At 43.4% G+C, this 26495-nt stretch overlaps 2 protein-coding genes across 2 annotated transcripts in view; one reads left to right on the forward strand and one right to left on the reverse strand.

Annotated features, from left to right (window-relative positions):
• Window positions 1-5898, forward strand: part of ABHD12B (abhydrolase domain containing 12B) — a gene marked incomplete at both ends in the record, with an annotated part of 30799 nt that extends 24901 nt beyond the window's left edge. The window contains 4 exons of the mRNA XM_080707148.1: window positions 3198-3280; window positions 4767-4845; window positions 5647-5765; window positions 5871-5898. Of these exons, the coding sequence (XP_080563274.1) occupies window positions 3198-3280; window positions 4767-4845; window positions 5647-5765; window positions 5871-5898 (309 nt within the window). The remainder of the gene's footprint in view (window positions 1-3197; window positions 3281-4766; window positions 4846-5646; window positions 5766-5870) is intronic.
• A 1015-nt stretch (window positions 5899-6913) lies between these two features.
• Window positions 6914-26495, reverse strand: part of PYGL (glycogen phosphorylase L) — a gene marked incomplete at both ends in the record, with an annotated part of 36499 nt that continues 16917 nt past the window's right edge. The window contains 15 exons of the mRNA XM_080706961.1: window positions 6914-7090; window positions 9685-9751; window positions 10199-10333; window positions 11349-11556; window positions 13362-13503; window positions 13604-13662; window positions 13781-13928; window positions 14058-14159; window positions 15579-15693; window positions 16170-16333; window positions 16887-17033; window positions 17672-17764; window positions 17998-18141; window positions 21542-21624; window positions 21959-22070. Of these exons, the coding sequence (XP_080563087.1) occupies window positions 6914-7090; window positions 9685-9751; window positions 10199-10333; window positions 11349-11556; window positions 13362-13503; window positions 13604-13662; window positions 13781-13928; window positions 14058-14159; window positions 15579-15693; window positions 16170-16333; window positions 16887-17033; window positions 17672-17764; window positions 17998-18141; window positions 21542-21624; window positions 21959-22070 (1896 nt within the window). The remainder of the gene's footprint in view (window positions 7091-9684; window positions 9752-10198; window positions 10334-11348; window positions 11557-13361; window positions 13504-13603; window positions 13663-13780; window positions 13929-14057; window positions 14160-15578; window positions 15694-16169; window positions 16334-16886; window positions 17034-17671; window positions 17765-17997; window positions 18142-21541; window positions 21625-21958; window positions 22071-26495) is intronic.

Raw genomic sequence — 26495 nt, forward strand, 5'->3', positions numbered from 1 at the left:
ACAATAAAAAATCACCCCCTGATGAACAAGCTCGGGCTGTTTCCAATCAGAAGGACACAAAGCCTCCATAGAGAGAGATTCTAACATGGCTTGAGTAAAAGGTGCTGTTGGTCCATTTTGAGCACAAGCTATTTTTAATTCTTTTAATTGTTTATTAGGAAAAGGCCTGTGTCCCCTAATAACATTTCCTTGACCATCAGGGTCTTCAGTTACTAGAAAAGCTCTGAATCCTTTAGTATCTTCTCCGTTTTCTGCAGCGCGATTTATAGCTGCTTGAAGTGGTGATAGTAAAAATAAAGATCTGTGTTTTTCACTGTTTTGTGTAGCAAATGCTACAGTGGGAGAATTTTGAAGGCTTGCATTGCTGATAATAGGAGAATATTGTTGATCCTCCCTTTTCACTATTTGAAGGAGCTATCTGATCTACCCGTTTAACTAAAGTCTCTAAGGCTATTTGTAATTGCTTTATACAAAAATCAGGCTCCGGTGACTGTTCTTGGAATGTCTGGATAAGCCCCCAACTCATTTCTACGGTGCTGAGCAGCAGTCTCCTCAAAATGCTCCTCTTTCAGTATCTAAAGTATCTTCTTCAGGAAGCGAAGGCAAAGCGCCCTCATGTTCCCTCCTGGTTTCTCTAACAAAAAGCCTATGTAACAAAAACAAAAGCTAATCTTCTGACCCATTGTATATTTTTTGACCCATTGGATTTTTACAACGCTTACGTTAGGAACTAATCTTCTGACCTATCCTTTATTACTATTTACACGTTAGGCGCCTTCATTTTCTATCCTAGTTTCTTTCTTCACTTTCTATCTTAGTTTCTTCACTTTCTTAGTTTCTTTCTTCATTTGCCGGCTTAGTTTCTTTTGCTCAAAGCTTTACTTTAGTGACCGATTATATATTACAAAATTCCCACGTTTCACTGCTACCAAAAATCTTTTTTTTTTTTTTTTTTTTGGTGGTACTGGGGTTCCTGGAAGCCCTTCTACCTCCCGGCTACACTCCCAGACCTATTTTTACATTTTTATTTGGAAACAGGGTCTCCTAAGCCAGCGCGCACGGCTGGCTTAGAACCTGCGCGATCCTCCTGTCTCTCAAGCGCGGGCCAAAAAATCTTTCGAGCGTGCTCTTTTTTTATTCAGCGGTGTCCTTCACGGGATCCTCAGTTTCAGAATTTGTCCCCGTACAGGCCACCACCTGCCAGAGCCAGCCGGCAAGAGTAGGGTTTCTCAAGTGAGGCGTGAGGATGAAGAGTTTTTAACCCTAATGTGGGGGAGCCACTATCTCTACTGGTCGACCCCTGTTCGTGGGTCAATATTTTCTACAGGTTGATGACTATGCCTGGGTCAGTATTCTCTATCGCGCGGACACTCCTGGCCAACGCAGCTTCTGGGTCAATCTCGTCTTTATTGCGCTGACACTGACTTGTTTTTCCAGAGGTATTTATACACAGCTACAGGTCAATCAACATTCTCGTGCTACCACCACCAGAATACAATACAGACCAATACAAAACACATCATTACAGATAGGCCTATCAGTACCCTCGTGTCATCACCACCTGATCCTCTCTTGGACCTCTTTGAACTTTCCATAACCCCAAACCTTGTTGACTCTGGGCGAAGGACAGTCAGCTAAGTCAGAGACACCAATCTAGGGGAAGGCCTTAATGGCTCCCAACAGTACTTATTAATTATTTAGTAATTTTTCATTATTTCTTCTTTAGTAATTTATTAATTTACTTAATATGGTGCTGGGGATTGAACCCAGGGCCTTGTGCATGCTAAACAAGTGTTCTACCACTGATCTACACGCTCAGCCCTTTTTTAAAATTTTGAAACAAGGTCTTCCTAAGTTGCCGAAGGGGCTTTTGCTAAGTTGCTGAGGTGGATTTTGAGCCTGTGATCCTCCTTTCTCAGCCTCCCAAGTACTGAAATTAGAGATGTGTACCACCATGCCCAAAAGTCTTTTTAAAAATATTACTTATTATTATCTTTTTTTTTGTGTGTGGTACTGGGGTGGGGGGTTGAACCCAAAGGTGTTCTCCCTCTGAGCTACACCCCCAGCCCTTTTATTTTTTATTTTAAAACAGGATCTTGCTAAATTAGCATGTGTTTAAGAATTTGAGATCTCCTGTCTCTGCTTCCTAAATCCTGGGATTATAGGTATGTGTCGTCATGTCTGGCCTCTTTTGAATTTTGAGACAGGGTTTAAGTTGTCCAGGCTGGTCTCAAATTTGCAAACCTTTTCCTCTGTCAAGTAGCTGGGATTACGGGTGTGCACCATGTGCTCGGCTCTTTTTCTTTTCTTTCTTTCTTCTTCTTCTTCTTTTTTTTTTTTTTTTGCAGTACTGGGGATGCAACCCAGGGGCATTCTACCTCCGAGCTACACCCTCAGCCCTATTTTTTATTCTTTATTTTGAAACAGGATCTCACTGAGTTGCAAAGAGCCTCACTAAGTAGCTGAGGCTGCCTGTGAACCACAATCCTCCTGTCTCAGCCTCCCAAATGCTGGGATTACAAATGTGTACCACCACATTTGGCTCCTGAAGCCATTTTTATTTCTTATTTTGAAACAGGGTCTGAGTTGCTGAGGCTGGACTTGAACCTGTGACCCTCTTGTCTCAGCCTCCCAAATACTGGGATTACAGGCATGCATCTTGCACCTGGCTTGAAATTTATATTTTGAAACAAGATAGAAAATAAAGCCAAATGTTAATCCAACAGTGATTATTTACAATGGTAGAAATATGCGTGACTCATTTCTTTGTTCCCTTTTTTCCCCCAAATTACCTATAGTGACACAAATTACTGTGTGTGTGTGTGTGTGTGTGTGTGTGTGTGTGTGTGTGGTACTGGGGATGGAATCCAAGGGCTTTCTACCTCCGGGCTATTCTCCCAGACTTACTTTATACTTTATTTGGAAACAGGGTCTCACTAAGTTGCTGAGAGCCTCACTAAGTAGCTGAGGCTGGCTTCGAACCTGTGCGATCCTCCTGTCTCAGCCTCCCAGGCGCTGGGATTACAAGCGTGCGCCACCACGCCCGGCTATGAATTACCTTTTACAAGTTTTAACATATTTATTATATTTGGAAAGTCACCACTCAGTATGCTAGTTCACAGTGAGGGACTTTGACAAATGGCACAGCTATGGGACACTTGTCCCATTAATGTTTTTGTTTTGTTCTTTAAAAACAGATTTTCCAGAGACTTCCAAGATGTTTGCATGCCATTAAAGATGCTATGAAGAGAGAGAAAATAATCTTCCCTAATGATGAGAAGTAAGCTAATGGTGTTACTCTACCTGTGAAATTACAGGGATAACTCTCCTGTGACTGAGCGATGATAAGTCTGAATGTTGTTTTTATTTTTCTTAGAATACTGTTCTAGTGGCTGGGCGTGGTGGTAGACGCTTGTAATCCCAGCATTTGGGAGGCTGACACAGGAGGATCGAGGTTTGCAGACAGCCTCAGATACTTAGTGAGGCCCTTTGCAACTCAGTGAGAGGCTGTTTCAAGGAAAAAAAAAAAAAAGAATAAAAAGGGCTGGGGAGCTGGGGGTGTATCTCAGAGGTAGAGTGCCTCTGGGTTCCAACTGCAAATATCCAGTACCACTAAATAAAAAAATAAATGAATAAAATAAAAAATACTGTTTTAGCATTTTTAGATGGGAGCTAGGATTTGGGGTAGTTTTCCCACAATTTTTTTTTTTTTTTGGTGGTACTGGGGTTCCTGGAAACCCTTCTACCTCCGGGCTATACTCCCATACATATTTTTATATATTTTTATTTGGAAACGGTCTCTTGAGCCAGCAAGGCTGGCTTCGAACCTGCACGATCCTCCTGTCTCCGCCTCCCAAGCACGGGGATTACAAGTGTGCGCCACCACGTCTGGCCCCCCCCCCAATTTTTAATTGGTTTTTGATAGTTTTTATTACTTTGGGGTTTTGAGTTTTCTTTTATAACTTTTGAATTCAAATATTTCAGATATTATGCTGGGCGTGGTGGCACACGCTTGTAATCTCCGCGCTTATGAGGCTGAGACAGGAGGATCACACGGGTTCGAAGCCAGCCTCAGCTACTTAGTGAGACCCTGTTTCCAAATAAAATATAAAATAGGTCTGGGAGTATAGCCCAGAGGTAGAAAGCCTCTGGGTTCCACCCCCAGTACCACACACACACACAAAAAAAATATATATATATATATTTCAGATATTACAAAATAAGGTGGAATGAGGAAAAAGATAAAGTCTTCTAACACTGTACAAATCCAGTGTTTCAAGCTGAGCGTGGTGGTAGCGTACCTTTGTAATCCTGGTTGTTGGGAGGCTGAGTTACAGGAGGATTGCAGGTTTGAGGACAGCTTCAGCAAATAGTGAGACTCTCATCAACCTAATGAGACCCTGTTTCAAAATAAAGTAGGGGTGAAGGGTAGCTTAGAGGTCAATACCCCTGGGTTTCAATCCCCAGTACCACAAAAATACAACAAAACATTCTTCAGCACTTCCAAAAATCACACAGAAGTAAAAGCAATGAAATATGCAATGGAAACATATGAGCAAATAGAATAAAGGGAAACGTGCTTCAAGAGGGGAAAAAAAAAAAAGCATGTTTTTACTACATCAAGCTGCTATTCTTTGGGAAGAAGGAAAGATTGCTTGTGTTTTTTGGAGAAACTGTGTTTTGCTAAAGCTTTGCCTTAGAACAGGAAAGAGCTCAAAGTACAGTTCTTGACCTGCCTGCCTTTCTCCTCCTTGTTAAATCCCTAGTGTTAAATTCCTGTCGTCTCCCCTGCTCATCCTACATGGAGAGGACGACAAGACGGTGCCTTTGGAGTGTGGAGAAAAGGTAATCGAAGAGCACAGGGCCACTAAAACACACTGCTTAGCTCATCTTTATTTTTCTTTCCCAGTTGAACTTTGATTGGAGCTTTAAGGAGGGCCTCTGACATTCGAGGGGCCCCTAAATAGCCATGTGGCCTGGTTTATACAACGGACATCAGTGTCTCAGCTACTTAGCTCAAAGGAGTGCTTGTGGGTGGAGCTGGCCCCTCTGCAGAGGACTGTGGCTCTCCAAGTGCAGAGAATCTTCCAGACTGCTGTGGGGACCTCTGTGTTGCCTCCACAGGATGGCTCTACAAAGGGGTGCGGTTCTTCCATCTATTTATTCATTCCTTCACTTATTATTTTGTGTGCTGGTGATTGAACCCAGGGCACTTACCACTGAGCACACTCCAGCCCTTTATTTTCTATTCTGAGGCAGAGTCTCACAAAGTTGCCCAGTCTGGCCTTGCCCTTGCCATCCTCCTGCCTCAGCTTCCTGGGTTGCTTGGGTCCTAGGCCTGCAGTGCTGCGCCCAGCCAGGCCAGTTTTTTTCCTTTAAATTAACCTGTCCTAGAATGGGTCTGTAGCGTTCCTTGTGCCTTAGCAGTGAGGTGCGGGCAGAAGAAGGATGAAGATTTATCTGTTTTGGATATTAGCTGTGTAGCACTCTGTTCTGTAGCTATAGAGGCAGCCAGGAGGGAACTCAGAGAATCCCTACTGTCATGGACTTAGTGAGACAAATCCTCCAAGTTGGTTGCTTCTGTACCTTTTAAGGGAAATCTAGGAAGCCATGACTTTTGAATCCCCATCTTTCTGTATCTCTCAGCTCTATGAAATTGCGTACAACGCCTACAGGAACAAAGAGAGGGTGAAGATGGTTATCTTTCCTCCTGGCTTCCAACACAACTTTCTTTGTAAAAGCCCAGCACTGTTAAAGACAGTGAGGTAAGAACCGCTTTGTTAAATACGCTTATCTTCCCATAAGGCAATCAGGAATGCAGTGTCTTGCTTAGAGGGGGACGGGAGCTGATCCAGGTCCTGTTTCTGCAGAGATTTCCTGAGCACGCAGTGGGCATGAGGTCTGAGAGCAGCGGAGCTCTTCAGTGAAGACTTGGTCCAGACACCACCCGCGATATGTGTTTTCTTTCTGCAGAATTGTACTAGGGCTGCTTGTGTGAGCCGAAACCACTGATGCTTCCCCAAGTCATTTATCATCTTAATAAGGAGAGCATGGGTGTTTTCACGTAACTCCTCATCTTCCACTTGGTGAACATGCTGAAACCTTAGTTAGAGAATCAGAATTTGGCAAAATTTGGATCCCATGTAAACATGTGTAGTCATCAAACACCCTGGAGATTTTGTGAATAGGTTGGTTGCTGGGACATGAATGTCTGTGTCTGTCCCCAAATTCATATGTTGAAACCTAGTCAAGGTGGTAGTGTCAGCAGATGGAGCCTTTGGAGATGTGACTGGGTCATGAGGGCTGGTTGTCATGAGTGGGACTGGTGCCCTTATAAACACTCAAAGTGGCTCTTTATCTCTTGCACCATGGGAGACCACAGTGAGAAGGCCTCATTTAAGAACCAGAAAGTGGCCTTTACCAAACACCAAATCCACCAGCCCCTTGATCTTGGATTTCTCATTTCCAGAACCATGAGAAATAAGTTTCCGTCACTTGTAAGTGATCCAGTTTATGGCATTTTGTTATAGTAGCCTGAATGGACCAAAGCCTTTGATTTAGAATTAGCAGTGTCAGAAAGGTACTTCACTGCAGTTAAAAGAAAAATGTACATTTTAGTGTAGTTTATTTAAATGGCATTAAAAAGTTCCAAATTGATTTTCTAGCTTTCTGATTAGTTTTGGGGAAAGCCCTAGCAGGCTACTGATCTGCTATAAAGTAATAAGATTTGGCACTTATGAAGCCCTTGAAAATTTAATTTATTTTTAAGCCCTAAACACAGGCATACATTTTCCCTTCCCAGTCCCAGAGATAGTTAGCTAATTATTAGCTAACAAAACAAGGCAAAAAATCAATGAATGCTGTAAAAACGTTCAAAGTTAATAAGAAGTTATTTTTCCCTAGAAACGTTGACTCAATTTCCATTGGCTTTGATCACGCCATCACTAGACTCATTGGATAGGGAGATCTTCAGATCTGAAGGCTGCATGTTCCAGATGTCCCTGGCGTATTCCTTGATGGTCCGGTCACTGGAGAACTTCCCCGAGGCAGCTATGTTTTTGAGCACCATCGAGTTCCAGGCTTTTGGATTCTGTAAACAACATATGCATACATGGCCCAAGGCCTGAGTGCCCAGCGAGCTTAGTGACAACTGTCAGGCCAAGCACAGTGCAGGGGAAGATCACAGGAATAAACCATGGGGAGCTGTAAGTACATTTGCTCCAAGCTGACAGGCAGGTGGGGAAGAACTGTGCTTTGTCTCCTATTCAAAGTAGATTTCTCTTAGGAATGAAAAAGAAGGATTTTTCACTTTCAGAGAAACCATGGATGTATATTCTCTACTTGGTAAATCTGGCTGTGGTTACAATGTTTTGGCATGTAAGCCATATTTCCCATGTTTAATTTTGAATGAAGATACCTCCCTTAAGGGGCAGGAAGAGACTAATATTCATTGTCTGCAAGATTCTGGGTCAAGAGATTTAATATGTAGCTCAAAAAGTCTGAAACAGTCTCCCTAGAACATTAGCTCTTCCGCTGGCAGACAATGCATGAAAGGCTCTGTTGGCCAGCTCAGCTCATCGTGTTCTTTCTGAAGGTACCTGGCCCAGCAGGTTTACTTAAATCCCAAAAGCTCTATTGGGATTTCAAAAAGGGTGAATAAAGGCCTTACCCTTAATAAAAATATCAATTCATAATCTCATAATTTTATGTTAGAGAATAGTAAAAGATGTTTGGCTTAAAGCCTCATGATTTTGCAAGGAACTCTGAAAGTTTATGGGTAGTTATTCAAAGCCCTTAACAATGCATGATAAGCCTCTTAAAGAAAGACTAAAATTATCATAGCACCTTCAGGTTTTGCAAAACAGCCTGAAATTAGTTCATTTAGATTTTTGGAAACTTGCTATAATAAGAGGGAAGTAAAAGCTTCCTATCATCCCTTTCTTCAACTATTTAAAGGGATAATGAATAGGTTTCCAAGCTATTGCAGGTCATGTTTACTAAGCCTCAACAATATGCTTATTGTTAAGAGAGAAAACTGCCATCTGCACTAATAAACAAGTGAGACTGAATCAATGCTGGACTTCTCCATGGGCGTCCTTTGAATTTGGGCCATAAAATTATCAGAGAGGTTCTGCAGAATAAAATTGACACCCACGTTTGTCCTTGTCCCTGTTCACAGTTTCCTCTCCTGCTGTTTTATTCACGCTCTCTTTCCTCTGTGTTTGACTTCCTGGGGCAGCCTGTGGCTGCTCACAGCTTGGCTCCGCCCTACAACCACCAACCTGGGTCACAGCCCTGAATTTTCTCTGGTCTATATCACTGTTGGGGGAAGGGTCGGACTCAAACCAGAATATAAAGGCTGTAAGTGCTTCTGTTTTAAAACCCCAGTGGGCCATCCGGGATGATCACAGGAACTACCTGTGACCTGCTTTGGAAAAGGAACAGAGAAATGGCAGTGAAGCCCTTCCGGGGTCCTGGGGTCCCAGCACCAAGCTCGCCTCCCTCCTGTGTCCACTCCTCTGGGATACCTGACCTTCACCAAAAGCCTTTCTTAGTAGACATAATCAACTTTTCCACATCTTTACAAAATACACCTAGAGGTCTATTTGATAAAGATGTATCTTTGTATATGGGGAGGCTTATTCACATGGCTGTGGCCCCCCCATTAGTGTTTTTTGTTCTTTTTAAAACTTCAAACAGAAAGCCTCTCATTTCTGTATATTTACATTCTATTCTTATAGCCCCACTTCATGAGTAGCGCAGGAGGGGTACTTTGTCATTCTCAAAGAATAGGGGGTCAGTCCTTATCCCAACAAACTAAGGCTCGGCCTTAGAGGCATCGTGGCAGGTTTTTCAAATACCAGTGGTGAATCCCACCCACGGCTGGGCCAGAACCTCTTGTGGGAGGAGGAAGGCAGCACTTGTGCTTTGAAACGGCTGCCGTGGGGCCTGTGATGCGCACCTCTGCCTAGGGCCCTGGCATTGCAGGCTGCTGGAGGGACGGGGCAAGGACCTTGATTGGTCCGCACTGTGTTCTCAGGGCCAGCACAGTGCTAGCCTGGCTAAGACCCCATTCCTCTCTCACAAGTACTGTATATCCTGAGCTTCCAGGATGTGCCTGCTACATGGTAGGTGGCCAATAAATATGTGTTTTGTGGTTTTTACTTGGGTACTAAAAACTTTGTAATTGTTACTGAAATATCCAACCCCAGCCTCTGTCTAAACTTGGAAAAAGTCAGGTTCTGATCTGAATAGTTGGACAGTTACCTCATTTCTTTTTTTTCCTCCCCCCCTTTTTTCTTTTGTATGCTGGAGATCAAACTCAGTGCCTCACACTTGCTGGTTATATACTTTGCCACTGAGCTAGGCCACCCTTTTTTTCTTTTTTTTTTTTGGTGGTACTGAGGTTCCTGGAAGCCCTTCTACCTCCGGGCTACACTCCCAGACCTATTTTATATTTTTGAAACAGGGTCTCTTACGCCAGCGCGGCTGGCTTCGAACCTGCGCGATCTTCCTGTCTCCGCCTCCCAAGCGTGGGGATTACAAGTGTGTGCCACCACGCCCGGCCCAGGCCACCCTTTTTTAAATTGCTTCATGGGGCCCTGCTATTTAGATTTAGTGAAAAGAAAGAGCATTTTAATTAACCATAGTAAACTGGTTCCTTTATAAATCTCTACAACTTACCATGTACAGCTGACTGACTTTTTCTTGACATTTGACATACGCTTCATAGTCTGCGAAGACTTTAAACCTATATATATATATATATATATATATTTTGGTGTGGTTTGAAGAAAAAACAAAATAGCAAAAATTTCATTAACACATTAAAGCTAAGATCCCACTTAGAATTCTTTTTTGCTTAATGTCAGACCTGGTCAGTTTACCAAACTCCTATTTCCATTCACAAGAATGTTCACCAGCCCTCAACCCTTGTACGCTTCTTCCCACATGTAAAACAATGTCATCATATATGGATGCATTTGAAAGCTGAGTCTATCAGTAGAAGGAGAATAATGGCAGGTTGAGGGTCTTACTCCGAAGCCTTGTTGATTTTGTTGGTGACTATTTTCCAAGCTTACACTAGCTGGTAAGACCACAGCTCTCTGCTAATCACACAACTGGGTTGAAGTTGGTTTAAGGTATTCTTGTCCCCCTTTCACAACTCACAGTATACCCTCTTCTTGTGGGAACTCACCTGTCATGATAAAATAGCATGTTGATGATGTCTTTGAAGAGGTCAGGCTGCTTGGGAGAAAAGAAGCCATTGTCTATCTGATCAATGACCAGCTTCAGCTCTGGAATGGCCTCATAATATTTTTTTGCCTCATACCTATGGGGTCAGGAGTGGAGAGGTGAGGAAATAAAGGTTCTGTTAGTGTGTGTGACTGACCACATACTAGACACTACAGTAGCTATAAAAATGCATTTATTGTGGTATATTTGAATATACCATCCCGTATAATTATATGTATCAATAAAAAATAAATGTATTCAGAAATGCTAGCATATACAGAAGTCATTATAGATTTCAACATGGGTACAAATAATTTCTGTTACTAGACCCTAAAGGCATTTTTTTAATCTCTAAGTTTGATTTATTGTCTATAACCAAAGACACTAAGAGTGGTAGATCATAAAAACTCTATAGTCACAGAGCCGTAGTCTAACCTGGCAGAATGCAGTAAGATCCATTTCAAAGCAGACCTTATGACTCTGAACAAGCATTGTGTTTAAGGGGACCAGTTATATTTTAGACTCACAGATTCTTAAAATTTGTCCCAACTGAAGAAAAATTTTTTTTCAGATCAAGAAGTTTATTAGACACCCTCCAAATGTGATCCTCGGAAATCCTTTGGCATTACTCTTCATTTCTTGCTTAAATTCAGGTTAAACAACCTATCTAGATACTAAGTTTTCACTGTTCCCAAGAGCTTCTGTATATCCCTGTCTCTTCTCTACCATGGTCTTTTGGTCCATCTCTTTCAAATCTTAAAGAAGTATTGGACAGTGATTTTAATTATATGCACAAATTTACAGCTAAATACTGGTTCATCTTGTGAGTCTTTGATCAAAACCCACAGGTACAGAGAATTACCAAATAGCTTGTGGAGGCTGCAATGGCCGGGGATGAATAGAAACTCCTCCGTGTACTCGTGCCTGAGCTCCTTTTATTTCTACTTGCTGGGCTTTCTAAGACGACTACTCTATGGCCAACAGGCTCCCCTGACCTCTCATGGGAGATACTCTGCTGCCACATCTCATGTGGGACACCTGTGTGGGCACGAAACCCTTTGAGCTCATGCTCCTCCTGGAGGCCACTGGCCAAAAAGGCGCTGCCATCTCACCCTTTCTTGTCCAGAGCAGCCACATCATCTACCCTCATGCCAAAGATGAACAGGTTCTCCTCCCCGGCTTCCTCTGCCATTTCCACATTGGCCCCGTCCATGGTCCCGATGGTCAAGGCCCCATTCAGCATGAACTTCATGTTGCCCGTCCCCGAGGCTTCAGTGCCTGCAGTGGAAATCTGCTCCGACAGATCTGTGGCTGGAATGACTGTAAGACAGGCACATTCGTCTCTGTGATTCTTTTTCTCTAGAACCCAGAAGTCTAGATCTCCTTGTATCTGAACATTTATCTAGCTGGCCTATTTAATTAACATGTGTGCATCAAGATAATCATTCCAGTGGTGTGGAGTGCTTACTCTTCCTCCTTGATGCAGGCAGCCACTTTTGTCTATTTGTGATGTGCTACAGAACTATGTGCTTCTACTATTTTTTAATATTTTGTTACTGGAGATTGAACCCAGGGACAGTCTACCTCCAAGTTATACTACCAGCCTCTTATTTATTTTTTTAATTTTGAAATAGGGTCTCCCTAAATTGCTAAGGATCTTGCTAAGTTTCTGAAGCTAGCCTTGAACTTACAATCCTCCTGTCTCAGATTCCCAAGTACTGGAATTTCAGGCATGCGTCATCGTGCCCAGTTCCACTACTCTTTTGTGGTCTGTAAACTTTTAATAGTATTTATTGACTCTGAGCTATGAATGTTGACACTGCATTTCTCTTCTCACTTTTCTTCCTTCCGTTTAAAAAATAGTTTTATTTTGCCGGGCGTGGTGGGGCACACTTGTAATCCCCGTGCTTGGGAGGCTGAGACAGGAGGATCGCGCAGGTTCGAAGCCAGCCACACTGGCTTAAGAGACCCTGTTTCCAAATAAAAATATAAAATAGGTCTGGGAGTGTAGCCCGGAGGTAGAAGGGTTTCCAGGAACCCCAGTACCCCCCCCCCCGCACAAATAGTTTTATTTCTTCTGCTTTATAAAATATATTGCAACTTCTCTTTCTTGGTCCATAAAACTCTGAGGTCTCTTGACAGCTCTTTGACAGGCTGAGGAGATTGGATGGCTGCATTCCTTCTACTTCTCACCTCCCTCCTCCTATCTTCACTTCAGGGAAATAAGCCGCATGCAAGTGAGCTGTGCTCTGTGCCAGACATCAAGCCTCTGCCAGCGAGCCTCATTTCCATACAAATTAGAGCTGCCTGAACCCCCACACCTACCTCTGACCACTGAGGTCAGGACCAATTCTCTGCTTTACTCTAAGATTATCTGTGAGTCAGATTTACACTTATTTGCATCCAGAGGAACTTGGCTCTTTTCTCTTTATGTAGAGAGTTGTTAAACAGTATCCCCAAGGGACCCAAAACACCACGGAGAGAGAGAATGTTCCCTTTCTGTCTTTTTAATTTGGGAAATAGGTGAACACACAGTTGGGATTTGTGTGTGGATGGTGCTTGGCCAGAATGTGATGCAAATAGACAAAGGTCCCAGAGGCAGAGAAAGGGACATAAAGAGACACTGGCTTCCTGCCAGGCTGTCCCCACGTGGGAACTCCGTGTGTGACCCGAGAGTGTACATCAGGGGCACATCTAAGCCTCATGCTCTGGCAGCCTGACGTCTGCCCTCCTTCCCTGTTGCAATATGAACACGCAGTGACCAGAGGAACAGCCGGAGGTTGGGGAATCGGTGTTCTCTTGCAAAACTGGGGCTGGGAACTGAGCCCTCAAAACTCCCCTTTATATAGCACCTCACGCACTGTGCCAAGACCTCAGGGCAGTCTCCACTAGTACCCAGCTCTGGCCAGCTGGGAGGAAAATGTATTTACCAATGTAACCCTGTGTTAGCGACTCTGGTTGATTTCATTGTCATGGGGCCCTCTTAATAGCTCCTCCCTTATTTTTTTCAAAGAGTGACACCTCTTCCCTCAGTGTCTAGCTCCTTGAGGTCAGCTACCCCATTTCCTGTGCGTACAATTCCTAGAATCTGCCCTGCCCCTGCATAGTTTGCAACAAGGTAGTACCCTTTTCAGCAAGAGACACTCTGTAGTTCTCCAGGAAGATGACTTTCAACTTGCTGCCAACCACAGGGTCATTGTTCACCACCTCTGCCACGGAGGTGATCAGCTTGATGATCATTTTGGCCATGTGATATCCCGGGGCAGCCTGGGGGAAGAACGGCAAACATTGACAGAAGGCGACAACGACGAAGAGCAGAATTGGCCAGAGATTACAGCCCGTTGGTCGCCAGGCGGCGTCAACTTACTTTACCACCGATTATAACTGTCCTCGGTACAAATAACTTCTTAGGGTCTTTCTTAATGCCTTAAAGAGATGGAGAAATGGATGGCATGGGAGACAGTTGCTGGCCGGGATGGCGGGACCCAGGCCTGGCGGCCACTCCAACCTCCCCGGGCTGGGCGGGGGCCACTGGCCGACTCACGGTTGTACAAGGTGATCACGTGCAGGCAGTTCAAGAGCTGCCGCTTATACTCGTGAATCCTCTTCACCTGGACGTCAAACATGGAGGAAGGGTTGATCTTCACCTTGTACTCCTTCTCCAGGTACTGTGAGAACTTCAGCTTATTCTCCTGGTGAGACAGCGCACGGGGCCAGAGCCCCGCTGGCTTAGAAGCTTTGGGGTGGTGGCGTCTGGTTTAAAATCCACAGTATAAACCTGCACAGCGAGGGCAGGAGGGGCGGCACACCTGGACCCTCACCTGCTTCACGTTGGCTATCTCCCGGAGGAAGACTTCGTCTCCCAGGAAGCGGTGCAGCTTTGTCAGCTGGCTCAAGTCTTTCACGTAGTCTTCCCCAATTTTCTTTCAATTGAAAGGAAAATTGGGCTTTAATTTGGGGAATGGTAATCAAGCCCGAACGAGCAGTGTCTGTCAGTATGTAGTGAGAGGCTCTCACTATAACAGTGTAGTTCCCGGACCACATAGATATCAGAATGAATGGTTTCACTCACAGAAGAGGTCAGAAAATCTCCATAGGAATAAATTTTGCATATATATATATATATATATATGTGTGTGTGTGTGTATATATGTATACATGTATATGTATATATATGTATATATACACACATATATACATTTTGCATATATATACATATATACATATTGCACATATATACACATAGACACAAGTACACACATATACATGCACACACATATACATATATACATATATATGTGCATATATATATGTATTTATTTGGCACTAGGGATTGTATGCAAGGGTATTCTATCTCCAAGATACACCCCAACCCTATTTTGGTTTTTCTTCTGAAACAGGGTCTCACTAAATTGCTAAGGATCTTGCTAAGTTGCTGAGGCTGGCCTTGAACTATGAATCTCCTGTTTTAGCCTCTCAAGTGCTGGGATTACAGGTGTGCGCCACCATGCCCGGCTTTTGCTGATATTTTAAATGCAATCACAGTGCTATTAAAGTGTCCAAAAAAAGCTGGGCGTGGTGGCGCACGCGTGTAATCGCCGCGCTTGGGAGGCTGAGACAGGAGGATCACGCAGGTTCAAAGCCAGCCTCGGCTACTTTGTGAGGCTCTCAGCAACTTAGCGAGACCCTGTTTCCAAATAAAATATAAAATAGGTTTGGGAGTATAGCCCGGAGGTAGGAAGCTTCTGGGTTCCACCCCGAGTACCACCAAAAAAAAGTGTGTCAAAAAAAAAAAGGAAATCTACTGAAAAGTGTGACCAAGAACCCAAGTTCTGTTATTTACATTATCTTAGCTATCCTCTTTTATTAACAGGGATACCACCTTCCATCTGTGTGTTGAATACCGTTTACCATCATCAGCTACATAACTTGTGGGAAAAATTAAGAATTTATTAAAAAATTAAGGATTTGTTCAAAAATTGAGAATTTCAGCTGAGCATGATGGTGCACTCCTACAATCCTGGGAAGGGCTGAGGCAGGAGGACTGAAGGTTAGAGGCCAGCCTCAGCAACTTAAACCCTTTATGAAAATAAAAAAATAAAAAGGGACTGGGAGCGTGGCTCAGAGTAGGGTGTAGAATTACCCTGGGTTCAATCTCCAGTACAAGGGGAAGAAAAATTCCAATATGACGACAGATAGCAGAGAATTAAACCAGCTTGGATCACTGTGTGAGAACATGAGCCACACCCAGATGAAGCCAGTTCTGCTGCAGATTGGATTTGCAAATTATAAGTGCACTCACTTGCCTGTCAGCCTCCCTTCCTCTCAGCTCTGCTCATTACCTCTGCGATCAGCTCTGCCAGCCCCGGGTTGCAGAGCAAGAGCCAGCGCCTTGGTGTGATCCCATTGGTTTTATTCTGAAACTTGTCTGGTTCTAGATCACTGAAGTCCTTAAATCTGGAGAGGGAAGAGACAGATCGCTGAGTGTGGCTGAAACGACACGGTCCTACACACTGGGTAAAGCTCAGGGTTACGCTTAGGCAGCCAAGCTCAGGCTTAGAAAGATGACACAAAGGTGAAGGCAGGGCCTGGCAGCAGCTCTGTCATCCTAAATAGAAATTCATTTGCAATTCAAAACAATTACAAGAAAAGTTTCAAATCCAGTCACCTCCATCTGACTTCCTGGCACTGACATACATATCAGGATATTTTAGCAGGATGGGTTTCTTTTTTCTCCTCTCTTAAGTCTAGAATTAGGATGGTTCAAAAAGAAAGTCTTTTTTTTCTCTCCCTTTTCTCTAAGAGAAGGGTTCTTTGGACTGAGAAAATACTTTTAAACATTTTAAAAGGGCCCGTCCTCATCCGGAAGTACAACCTTGAATTCACCAGCACCATCCCATTAAAGACCTGTGGCCACAGTAAAGGATCCTCACACTTTGGTCTTCACAATGTCTGAGTGGATCTTAGCCACGCCATTCACAGCATGGCTGCCCACGATGCAGAGATGGGCCATGTTGATCCTTTTGCCTCCATCCTCTTCCACCAGAGACATCCTTCTCAGACGGTCCACATCTTTAGGAAACAAGGCCACAATTCTCTAGCCAAAGGAAGAGAAAGATCTTGCTGGTCACTCAAGTTTACAGCAACCTTGGGATGTTACTTGCCTGGCAACATTTTTTTTTTTTTTTTTTTTTTAGGTACCGGGGATAGAACCCAGGGGGCATTCTACCTCTCTGCTATACCCCCAGGCCTATTTTTGTTCTTTATTTTGAAACAGAGTCTCACTAAGTTGCAGAGGGCCTCATTAAATAGCTGAAGCTGGAATCAAACTTGCAATCTTTCTGTCTCAGCCTCCCAAGCACTGGGATTATAAGCATGCATCAACACACCCCGCTTTTCTGGCAATATCTTTGATGGCATGAATCAACATTTCACTTCCACAGAGAGGAGCTGAGTTAACCCTGGGAGATGCCACCCTCCATTCCAGCTCTTTCTAGATGGCTTTAACAGAGCCCCGTTCTGACTTGATTTCAGATGCATCAACTGAAAGGAGTCTGGGCCTCAAGCTGGGGAAGAGGAGGCACTGTGCCCAACTTCACATTTTAAGACCTCCTTCTGATAAGGGGTTAGGCTCTCTGAAATGGACTTACATCTAAATGCTTCTGATTGATCTCATAAATGATTTCCAAATGTCGAGGAAGCAACTTTTCCACCAGCTCCACCGGCCAGCGCTCCAGGGCTTCTGGGAGCACTGTGTGGTTGGTGTAGGCGAAAGTCTTGCGGGTGATCTCCCACGCCTGGGGGAAGAGGAGGGTCAGCTGTGCACCCGACTGCCCAATTCAACGCTGGCCTGTCTGCAACAGGACCCTCTGGAGCGCACACTGTCAGACCCGAGTGGTCCAGATAATAGCAACATGGTTGGGGGGGTGCTTTTTGTAAAACTGATAAAACTCATCACAGCATTCTGATAAATCCTCACTACCAAAGTAATGAATTTACTTATTAATACACAACAGCTGAAGAGTAAATACTAAAGTAACTCAGTAGACAGAGTACATTTAAAATGCTAACTTTAAAAGCCACAGGGACACTTTCAATTAGTTTTTTTTTTTTTTTTTTGAGGTGAGTGAGCTTAATTTCAAATCCCCTTAGACACAAACACGCTAAACACAACATAATCCTCATTACAACTACTGATCTGCACCACGCTAGACATGTATTTAGTTTTTACTCATATTCCCTGTGAAATATTAAGGACAGGTTCCGTCAGCATTAGGGCAAAACACATCTTCAACTGTTGGGAGTTAGCAATTCAGGTAAAGGTATTCAGGTAACTTATTTTGAAAAGTTGAAGGAGGAACTTTTTGGTAGTCCTTCACCTATAGATATTCTGGTTAATTAAAAGGGGGTTGGGGGGAAGCCAAGCCACACAGACCTTGGACCAGGGTAACTTTTCAATATCCACAAAAATCCTCATCAGCTCGGGGATGGCGAGCGCAGGGTGGGTGTCGTTCAGCTGGATGGCCACCTGGGTGGGAAAAGACATCGATGTGAAGGTGACTGGTGGCCCAGGGTCTGGCCGCCTCGTTCTCACACATGTCTAGGAAAGTCCTGGACAAAATGCCCAACTCGGACAGAAGTCTCCACGCATATTATTCCTACCTCACTTTTCTAGCACTGAGAGAGAGAGGGGGGGGTAAGTCTGCTAGGAAATCCTGTCCCTCACCATACTCTCCCTGCATCCCCGGATGGAGCGCTTGCCTGGTCTGGGAAGGTGTCAAACATGGTTCCTGTGTGGCCAGCAGAGCCAGGCTTTGAGGCTTTGAATCGTCGGAGGACATCCTGCAAGGTCGCAGCCACCACAAAATACTCTTGCTTCAGTCTGAGCTCCTTCCCTTCAAAAAACTTCAAGCCAGAGAGAATAAGTGAAAGGGGTCACATGGTAGGCATGGTCAAAATGTGGCGGAGGTCTCCCGCCTAGGGAAGGCTAAGGCTCAAGCCCACTGGACGTCTGGCCAAAGGTGGCGGGTGGAAGGCCAAAGCAGCCCTCTGCTCTTTCCTGAAGCCCCGTTAAAGTGACAGTACAGGTATTCAGGTAAAGGCTAACAAGACTGGCAGAGACACTAGCAATAGCAACAACTTCTTAGAAGCTGTGAAACAGATGAGTCTTACATGAGTCAAAAGACTTTAAACAGCTAATTCTTTTTTTGTGTGTGTGTGGTACTGGGGGTGGAACCCAGAGGCTTTCTACCTCTGGGCTATACTCCCAGACCTTTTTTATATTTTATTTGGAAACAGGGTCTCACTAAGTTGCCGAGAGCCTCACTAAGTAGCTGAGGCTGGCTTTGAACCCGTGCGATCCTCCTGTCTCAGCCTCCCAAGCGCGGGGATTACAAGCGGCTAATCCCCACCACGCCCGGCTAAACAGCTAATTCTGACCTGGTAGCCAAGAAGAGGCATTAAGCATCTGCGCTGATGCATCGGGGCGCCCTGGCTCAGGAATGGACACCACCAGTGTGTTTAGAAGTAGGGGAGGAGTAGGGCAAAAGGTTGGCCGAGAGTCTGCCTCAGCGACAGTTGACTTCAGACCTCAGCTTCACTCCTGCAGTTGAGCAATTTCCTTTCCCAACACAGGCAGAAGCTGGGTTCGTGTTCTGTGGAGGTGACAGCACGGGGCTCTGGGGGCTGGGACAGCAGGTGCACCGAAGGCAGGGTACCAACCACCTCGTATCCACAACGTGGAGAGAGGAGTTAAGAGAGAGTTTACATATTGAGTGCGGAGACTGTCTGCCTTCAACTCCCAGTCAAACTTCAAAACATAGGCAGCCAATATTTGTTTTGCCAGAATCAAATGATCATTAATATTAATTAATCTTGTCAGAATTCCATCGGACTTCTCAGCAACAATGAAAACCAGTAAACAACGAAATATCTGAGTGTTCTGTATCCAGGAAAACGGTCACTGTGGGTGGGAGCAGAGGAAAGATGTTTTCTGATATGCAATGTCCCCAGGATGGTGACCTCACACATGTCTTTTCCCGGGGTTGGGGGTGGGGTGCTGGCAGCGTGTGTACTATCAAAAGAGGGGAGTAAACCAAGAAAGAGAGATGGGAGATGCAGAAAACAACGATCTTAGACAGCTGATGAGCACAGGGTGAGCAGAATCAAGGACTGAGTGGAGCAGCCAAGCCAAGGAGCAGCCAGCAGGAGGGGTGCAGAAGAGATTACTCATGAAGACGCGGCGCAGGGTGACCTCGAGTGTTCTGATATCCTGAGAGGAAACTTAGACAACTGGAGGAGAGTGTAGGATAAATAAGGGGAAATTTTTTAAACAAAACAAAAATTAAACACACACAAAAAAATAATAACCATGAAAACCAAAATGTTTTAAGGAAAGATAACCATCTCATGAGGATGCACTTATGCACAGATCAGCTGCGTGCTGCATTTATAGCGTCTCAATAATGCAAATTCTGATTACGGAGCTAGAGAAAGTCACTGTGTGCTTTTGTTGATAGAATTAGGGAGAGAAAGTATATTTGCATGGTGGAGGTAGAGTGCATGTGAGAATGTAAGGTATCCTCTAATGTTTAAGAGTGGGGAGTCAACAAGCAATTACAAAATGGAAAAAATCACAAAGCATGTAGCAATAACTACATGTTTCTTAGGAATATTAAGGTAAGTATTCAGAAAATCAATGAAAAGCAAACAGGTGGCTGAGTGCAATGCCACATGCCTGTAATCTCTGTACATGGGAGGCTGAGACAGGAGGATCAAAAGTTGAAGGCCAGCTTCAGCAACTTAGCAAGACCCTGTTTCAAAATAAAAAATGATGGGGGGGTGTAGCTTGAAGACAGACTGTACCAGTGTTCTCTTTAAGCTCTGTGTATGAATAACTTTGGCAAAAATTAAAATACTAGGTTAAAAATTAGAAGTCATTAAGGGAAAACATCAGATACTACCAATGCGAATTTATAGGTAGTAGAATTAAAAATAGTTTTACTTTCTTCTTGGTTCTCTTAATATTGCTTACATTTCTCATGCTACATATCATGTAAAAATTATAATGAAGTCATTATTAATTATAATAAAAATAATAAAAGCACCACAAATCCACCTATAAGGAACTTAAGATTTGTTGACCTAGGGAATTTTTAGGGTTCTAGAAATAAAATGATTAATTAGCCAGGCACAGAGGCACAGGCCTAAAACCTCGTACTTGGGAGGCCAAGACAAGAGGATCTCAAGTTCAAGACCAGCCTGGGAAACTCAATGAGGTCCTGTTTTTAAATAAAAATTTTAAAAGAAGAATCACTATAGCTTCAAGAAAATGACTTTTTCCATATAGAAATTCAAGTTACATGTATTTAAACCAACTAAGAATTTATAGCAGTCATCTGAGATCTCGTTCCAAGAGTTTTTAAAACTAAGCTATTTTTAGAATAAAAGTGGGATGATCACTGTAAAAAAAAAAGTTAAAAAGTATAGGCAACTGTCAGAGGAAGCAGGTGCTTGTTCATGAGTCTGTTCCAAAGACCATAACCCGACCCAGCTGGAGTACAGAAGGCCAGGAAGATCCCCTCAGTGAGGAAGAGGCCAGACAGGAATATTACAGGATTTTTAACTTTGCAGATAAAGTTTCTGTCTGGAAAGGAAGCTGTGCTTTACCAGGGATTTGCCTCATATTTTATGTGCAGGTTCTGTTTTGAAATGTAGCTATAGAACTTCTTAGCTAGTGATGAGGTCACCCACCAAAGACAAAATACCAATTAATTCTTTCTTTCTTTCTTTCTTTCTTTCTTTCTTTCTTTCTTTCTTTCTTTCTTTCTTTCTTTCTTCTTCTTCTTCTTCTTCTTCTTCTTCTTCTTCTTCTTCTTCTTATTATTATTATTATTATTTTTTTTTTTTGTGGTGTTGGGCATTGAACCTAGGGGCATTCTACCTTTGAGCTACACCCCCAGCTGAAATTTTATTCTTTATTTTGAAACAAGTTCTTACTAAGTTTCAAAGGGCCTCACTAAGTAGCTGAGGCTGGCCAGGAACCTGTGATCCTCCTGTCTCAGCCTCCCAAGTACTAGGATTACAAGCGTGCGCCACCATGCCCGGCTCAAAATACCAATTCTGATTTTATAAACTGTGCACATTACTTTTCCTTACTTGATTGGGAGGAGAAATCTAGACATTTCAGGAAGAGACATAAAGCCTCTATTGCACGTGAAGAAAAAAAACATTATGTATATATTTTATAGAGTTACTGAAGACTTTTTGGAAATAAGTTGCATCTGGTTGCCACTGGACCACTTACATTGTCGTTGGGATAGAGCACCCGGGAGATGTTCTCAGCCAAGTTTCGGTCTAGCACAGCCTGAATGTAGTCTCCAACATTGACTGTGGGGAATGTCAGAAAAACAATAAGTAGATGAGCCAGCCACTGTTGGTACATGCCCATTTGTTTCACTTGATGTCATGCTATGTGTAATTCTCAAGACCTCTACAAATCCAAAATGATTTTAACAACCCTGGATAGTAGGCATAAGTCCAAGGGCCAGACTAAAGGATTGCCTAAAAAGTATCTTCCCACTTGCTCCATAAAGTGCTTGCTTAGTCACTGAAGAGTTCAGATCAAGAGCTCAAGGCTTTTTCTCAATCTCGACTTGGTCCTAACTAGCAATCAAAAAGATTAAACATGCATGAAAGGAACGCAGAGCCATGCTCTACTCACAATCTTGGAGGTTAAAGTCATTTGGTGCCCGTGCAGACCAGAGGCGCATGGTGTTGACGGTGTTGTTCATATATCCAGGCACGGGGGTGTCATACGGCAGGGCCAGGACCACCTGTGGGAAGAAACAGCAGCAGATGTTCACTGTTTCCCAAAGTGATGGTGCAGGTTGAACAACTGGCTAAGAGACCACAGAGGAATTCTATTCCTGGCTCTATCCCAACTCAAACTGTGTGAGATGTAAATGGAGATGAGGAACCCAGGGGCAGAGGAGTATTAGCGTTCCTGTAGTTCTTCCCCCAACTGGAACACTCAGACTGATGGCTCTATATAGCATTTCTATGTTGACTTCCCATGTGCCCCTTGCCCTGAAACAGATGCAGTAGGATGCTAATGGTAGTATTAGTATTAGAAAAGGTTTCTCTGTCATGTTACAGATCAAGCTGTTGTAATACAGGTGCAAACTAAGTGACAAGTATGACTCTGTACCCACTCAAAGTAACAAGACAAGGATTTTATAGGTTAACCAGTGGCCCAATTTTAAATATGAAGATCAATGGAATTGGAAATTTATGAAGATAGAACATATGATATTTATTTATTTATTTATTTATTTTGCAGTACTGGGGATGAAACCCAGGGGCATTCTACCTCTGAGATATACCCCCAGCTCTATTTTTCTCTTTCTTTCTCTTTCTTTCTTTCTTTCTTTCTTTCTTTCTTTCTTTCTTTCTTTCTTTCTTCTTTCTTGTGGTACTGGGGTTCCTGGAAACCCTTCTACCTCTGGGCTATATTCCCAGACACATTTTATATTTTTATTTGGAAACAGGGTCTCTTAAGCCAGCAAGGCTGGCTTTGAACCTGCGTGATCCTCCTGTCTCTGCCTCCCCAGCGCGGGGATTACAAGCGTGCGCCACCATGCCTGGCTATTCTTTATTTTGAAACAGGGTCTCACTGAGTTGCAAAGGGCCTCACTATATAGCTGAGGCTGTCCACAAACCTGTGATCCTCCTGTCTCAGCCTCCCAAATGCTGGGATTACAACGTGTGCCACCATGCCTGCGCACATATGATATTTAAAATGCTGTACTAGGTTTTCTGGAGTTGCATAAAGAAGAGTTATTTTAGTGACTCCTATAGCAGTCTGCCAAATCAGGTGATAATTAGCTGAGATGAGTCCAAGATGTGAGTTTTGGGATAATGTAGCTCAATCTTTGTGACAGTCATTGAGGTAGAGAACAGGTAGATGAACTGTATTTCACAGTGCATTTCAAACTTATGTGAAAAATGACTCACTTCCACTCCCTGCCTCATCAGAGACAAGCTCCAAGGAAGAAGAATGACAGAACAATTTAATTGGAGGATGCTAGATGTCATCTGGCACCACCCACACCACAGAATTGAGAACTGAGGATGTTGAGGCCAAGAGAGAAGTGACTTGCCCAAGGTCGCAGTTGGTGACAGAGTGACACCTAAGCACACATCTCCTCCATTCGGTCTTCTGCGTTATGAGTGAAGAAGCATTACAACCTGTATCGATCACTTAGATCCAGTCATGCTTTCATGATCACTCTGACCCTTATTTGAATATCTTTCATTAGGAAATAAAGATCTCTAGTTATTTTTTTTTTGTTTTGTTTTTTTGTTTTTGGTACTGGGGATGGAACCCAGGGGCATTCGACCTCCGGGCTACACTCCCAGACCTATTTTATGTTTTATTTGGAAACAGAGTCTCACTAAATTGCTGAGAGCCTCACTAAGTAGTTGAGACTGGCTTTGAACCCGTGTGATCCTCCTGTCTCAGCCTCGCAAAGGCTGGGATTACAAGCGTGTGCCGCCACGCCCGGCCCTCTAGAGATTTTTTTTTTTTTTTTGTGGGTCGGGTTATGGAACCCAGGGGCATTTGACCTCCAAGCTACACCCCCTGCCCTAATTTTTATTCTTTATTTTGAAACCGGGTCTGAGTTGCAGAGGTCCTCACTAAGTAGCTGAGGCTGTCTGCGAACCATGATCCTCTGGGTCTCAGCCTCCCGAATGCTGGGATTACAAGCGTGCACCATGCCGGCCCCTCTAGAGATTTTTAAAGCAAGTTGTGATCAAGAGGAAAAGTCATTCATAGAGGAACTACTGAGTTTGGGTTCAAACAAGATACTTTTCACCTCTAATCCTCAAAGTGTCACTGGAACATCCTAGGAGGTGTGCAGCCTGGGTCTCCTTTCAGAAAACTTTGTAGAAAGCATGGCCCCTCAGGGCTCATGCCAAGGCACTGAGCTTTCTCCAGGATGAGGTCCAGCAGGCCTGGGTCACTGCAGCTGTGACCTCTCTAATGCGCTACTTTGCCACAGCCCGAAGTCTTCCTACCTCTACCTGCTTCTTCTTCCTTCAACTTTCATGGGCAACTTCCCATGATATCACTCGCACTTCTAATCCTCTCTGATCTCTGCCTTCCCAGAGGACCTGAATTAACCCGAGAACGAGATGAATAGTTGGTTTACTGGAAGCCATCCCACGCATGCAGAGCGCATGTCTGGCCTCATGCTCTCTGACCTCTCTGGCTGATTCAGGTGCTGGCTTCCATCCATGAGGTCCCGCATGGCTGGGGACAGCTCACTTCAATTACCTCTGCCCCGTTACCTTGCCTCTGTGGACATAGAAACACTCTCATTGGATTCTGAGATGCATTTTGAAAGCCTCTAAAGTGCCTTGTACATACAAGTTAGCTCAGCAGTGAGACCCATGGTGTAAATAGAATGCTCCCATAATCGATTGTGTAAACCATAATTTTAAACACATCAGGAGCCATGGGGGAAGTTTCAGGCACCAAATTCCATAACAAATTCTTGCTAGTTTAATACCAATTATATGTGTGAATTCTTGGGGTGGATTAACTATTAATTTGTTTGCAGCTCTCCTGGTGGTACTTATAACCGACTGCAACTGAGATTGTGGTCTGCTGTTTAATCAAAATAAAAAACCAAGTAGGAACTAATCTTCAAATCACAATATTAATTTACTCCTTATACCATTATACTTTCTCTATTTTTAGCTTCTAATCTGTCATTCTATATGTTAAATAAATTCACATTCAGATAAGAAACGTGTGTGTGTGTGTGTGTGTGTGTGTGTGTGTGATGCTGGGGATGAAATCCAGGGGCCTTCTACCTCTGGGCTATACTCCCAGACCTATTTTATATTTTATTTAAAAACAGGGTCTCACTAAGTTGCTGAGAGCCTCATTAAGAGCTGAGGCTGGCTTCGAACTGGCACGATCCTCCTTCTCAGCCTCCCAAGTGCTGGGATTACAAGCACGCGCCATCATGCTTGGCCAAGAAAGATTTTTTAAGACTTATTCTTTTAAACTGTAAACAGCTTTATAAGGATTAGCAAAATAAATCAGTTTTTTTTTAAATCAGCCATAACATGGGTCTTGGCTCTTTTAAGGCAAAATAAAGCATTTAAACATGGAGACTAATCCACAAATCAACAAAATTTAGAATTACAATATTGAATTTATGCCCAATTTTTGCATAAAAGAACATCATCTAGTTGGTCTTGATCATATTCTTGAAGATTTTGAAAAATGATCAGTGATAAATCTTATCCAGCCTGAGACCATATTTATTAAACAAATAATATTTCTTTCTTTCTTTTTTTTTGTTTTTGTTTTTGGTGGTATTGGGGATGGAACCCAGGGGCCTTTTACCTCCAGGCTACACTCCCAGACCTATTTTATATTTTGTTTGGAAACAGGGTCTCTTAAACCAGGCGAGGCTGGCTTCGAACATGGGCAATCCTCCTGTCTCAGCCTCCCAAGCGTGGGGATTACAAGCATGCACCACCACGCCCGGCAAACAAATATTTCAAATGGTTCTCCAGTGAGTAGATGGGAGAGTTCAGTAGATAACAGGGGTCATTTATCAGGAAATATAAAGACAGCAACACAAACCACCCCTGGGGACATCAATGTCCCATGGCAGGATAGATATAGGCCCATCACATATGTACACTTGAATTGACACCAGTATTAGTTTTCTAATGTATTATTTTCTGGCACAAAATAATATAGTATGGATAGAATTTTTATTTTTTGCAGTATAACCCAGGGGCATTCTACCTTCAAGCTACACCCCCAGCCCCCCCTTTTAAAAATTCTTTTATTTTTATTTATTTTTTTGTGGTACTGGGGTTCCTGGAAGCCCTTCTACCTCCGGGCTACACTCCCAGACCTATTTTTACATTTTTATTTGGAAACAGGGTCTCCTAAGCCAGCGCGCGTGGCTGGCTTCGAACCTGCGCGATCCTCCTGTCTCTGCCTCCCAAGCAAGCGCTTTATTCTTTTATTTTAAAACAGAGTCTCACTGAATTGCAAAGGGCCTCACTAAATAGCTGAGGCTGTCCTCAAACTACAGTCCATCTGTCTCAGCCTCCCAAATTTTGGGATTACAAGTGTGTGTCACCATGCCCGGCTAGGTTAGCATATTTTACATTATTTTTCTAACTTCACAATTAATAAGAACTTTGATAATCTTTTAAATAGATAA

Source organism: Muscardinus avellanarius (assembly GCF_963383645.1).
Source record: "Muscardinus avellanarius genome assembly, chromosome: 12".
Lineage (NCBI taxonomy): Eukaryota > Metazoa > Chordata > Mammalia > Rodentia > Gliridae > Muscardinus > Muscardinus avellanarius.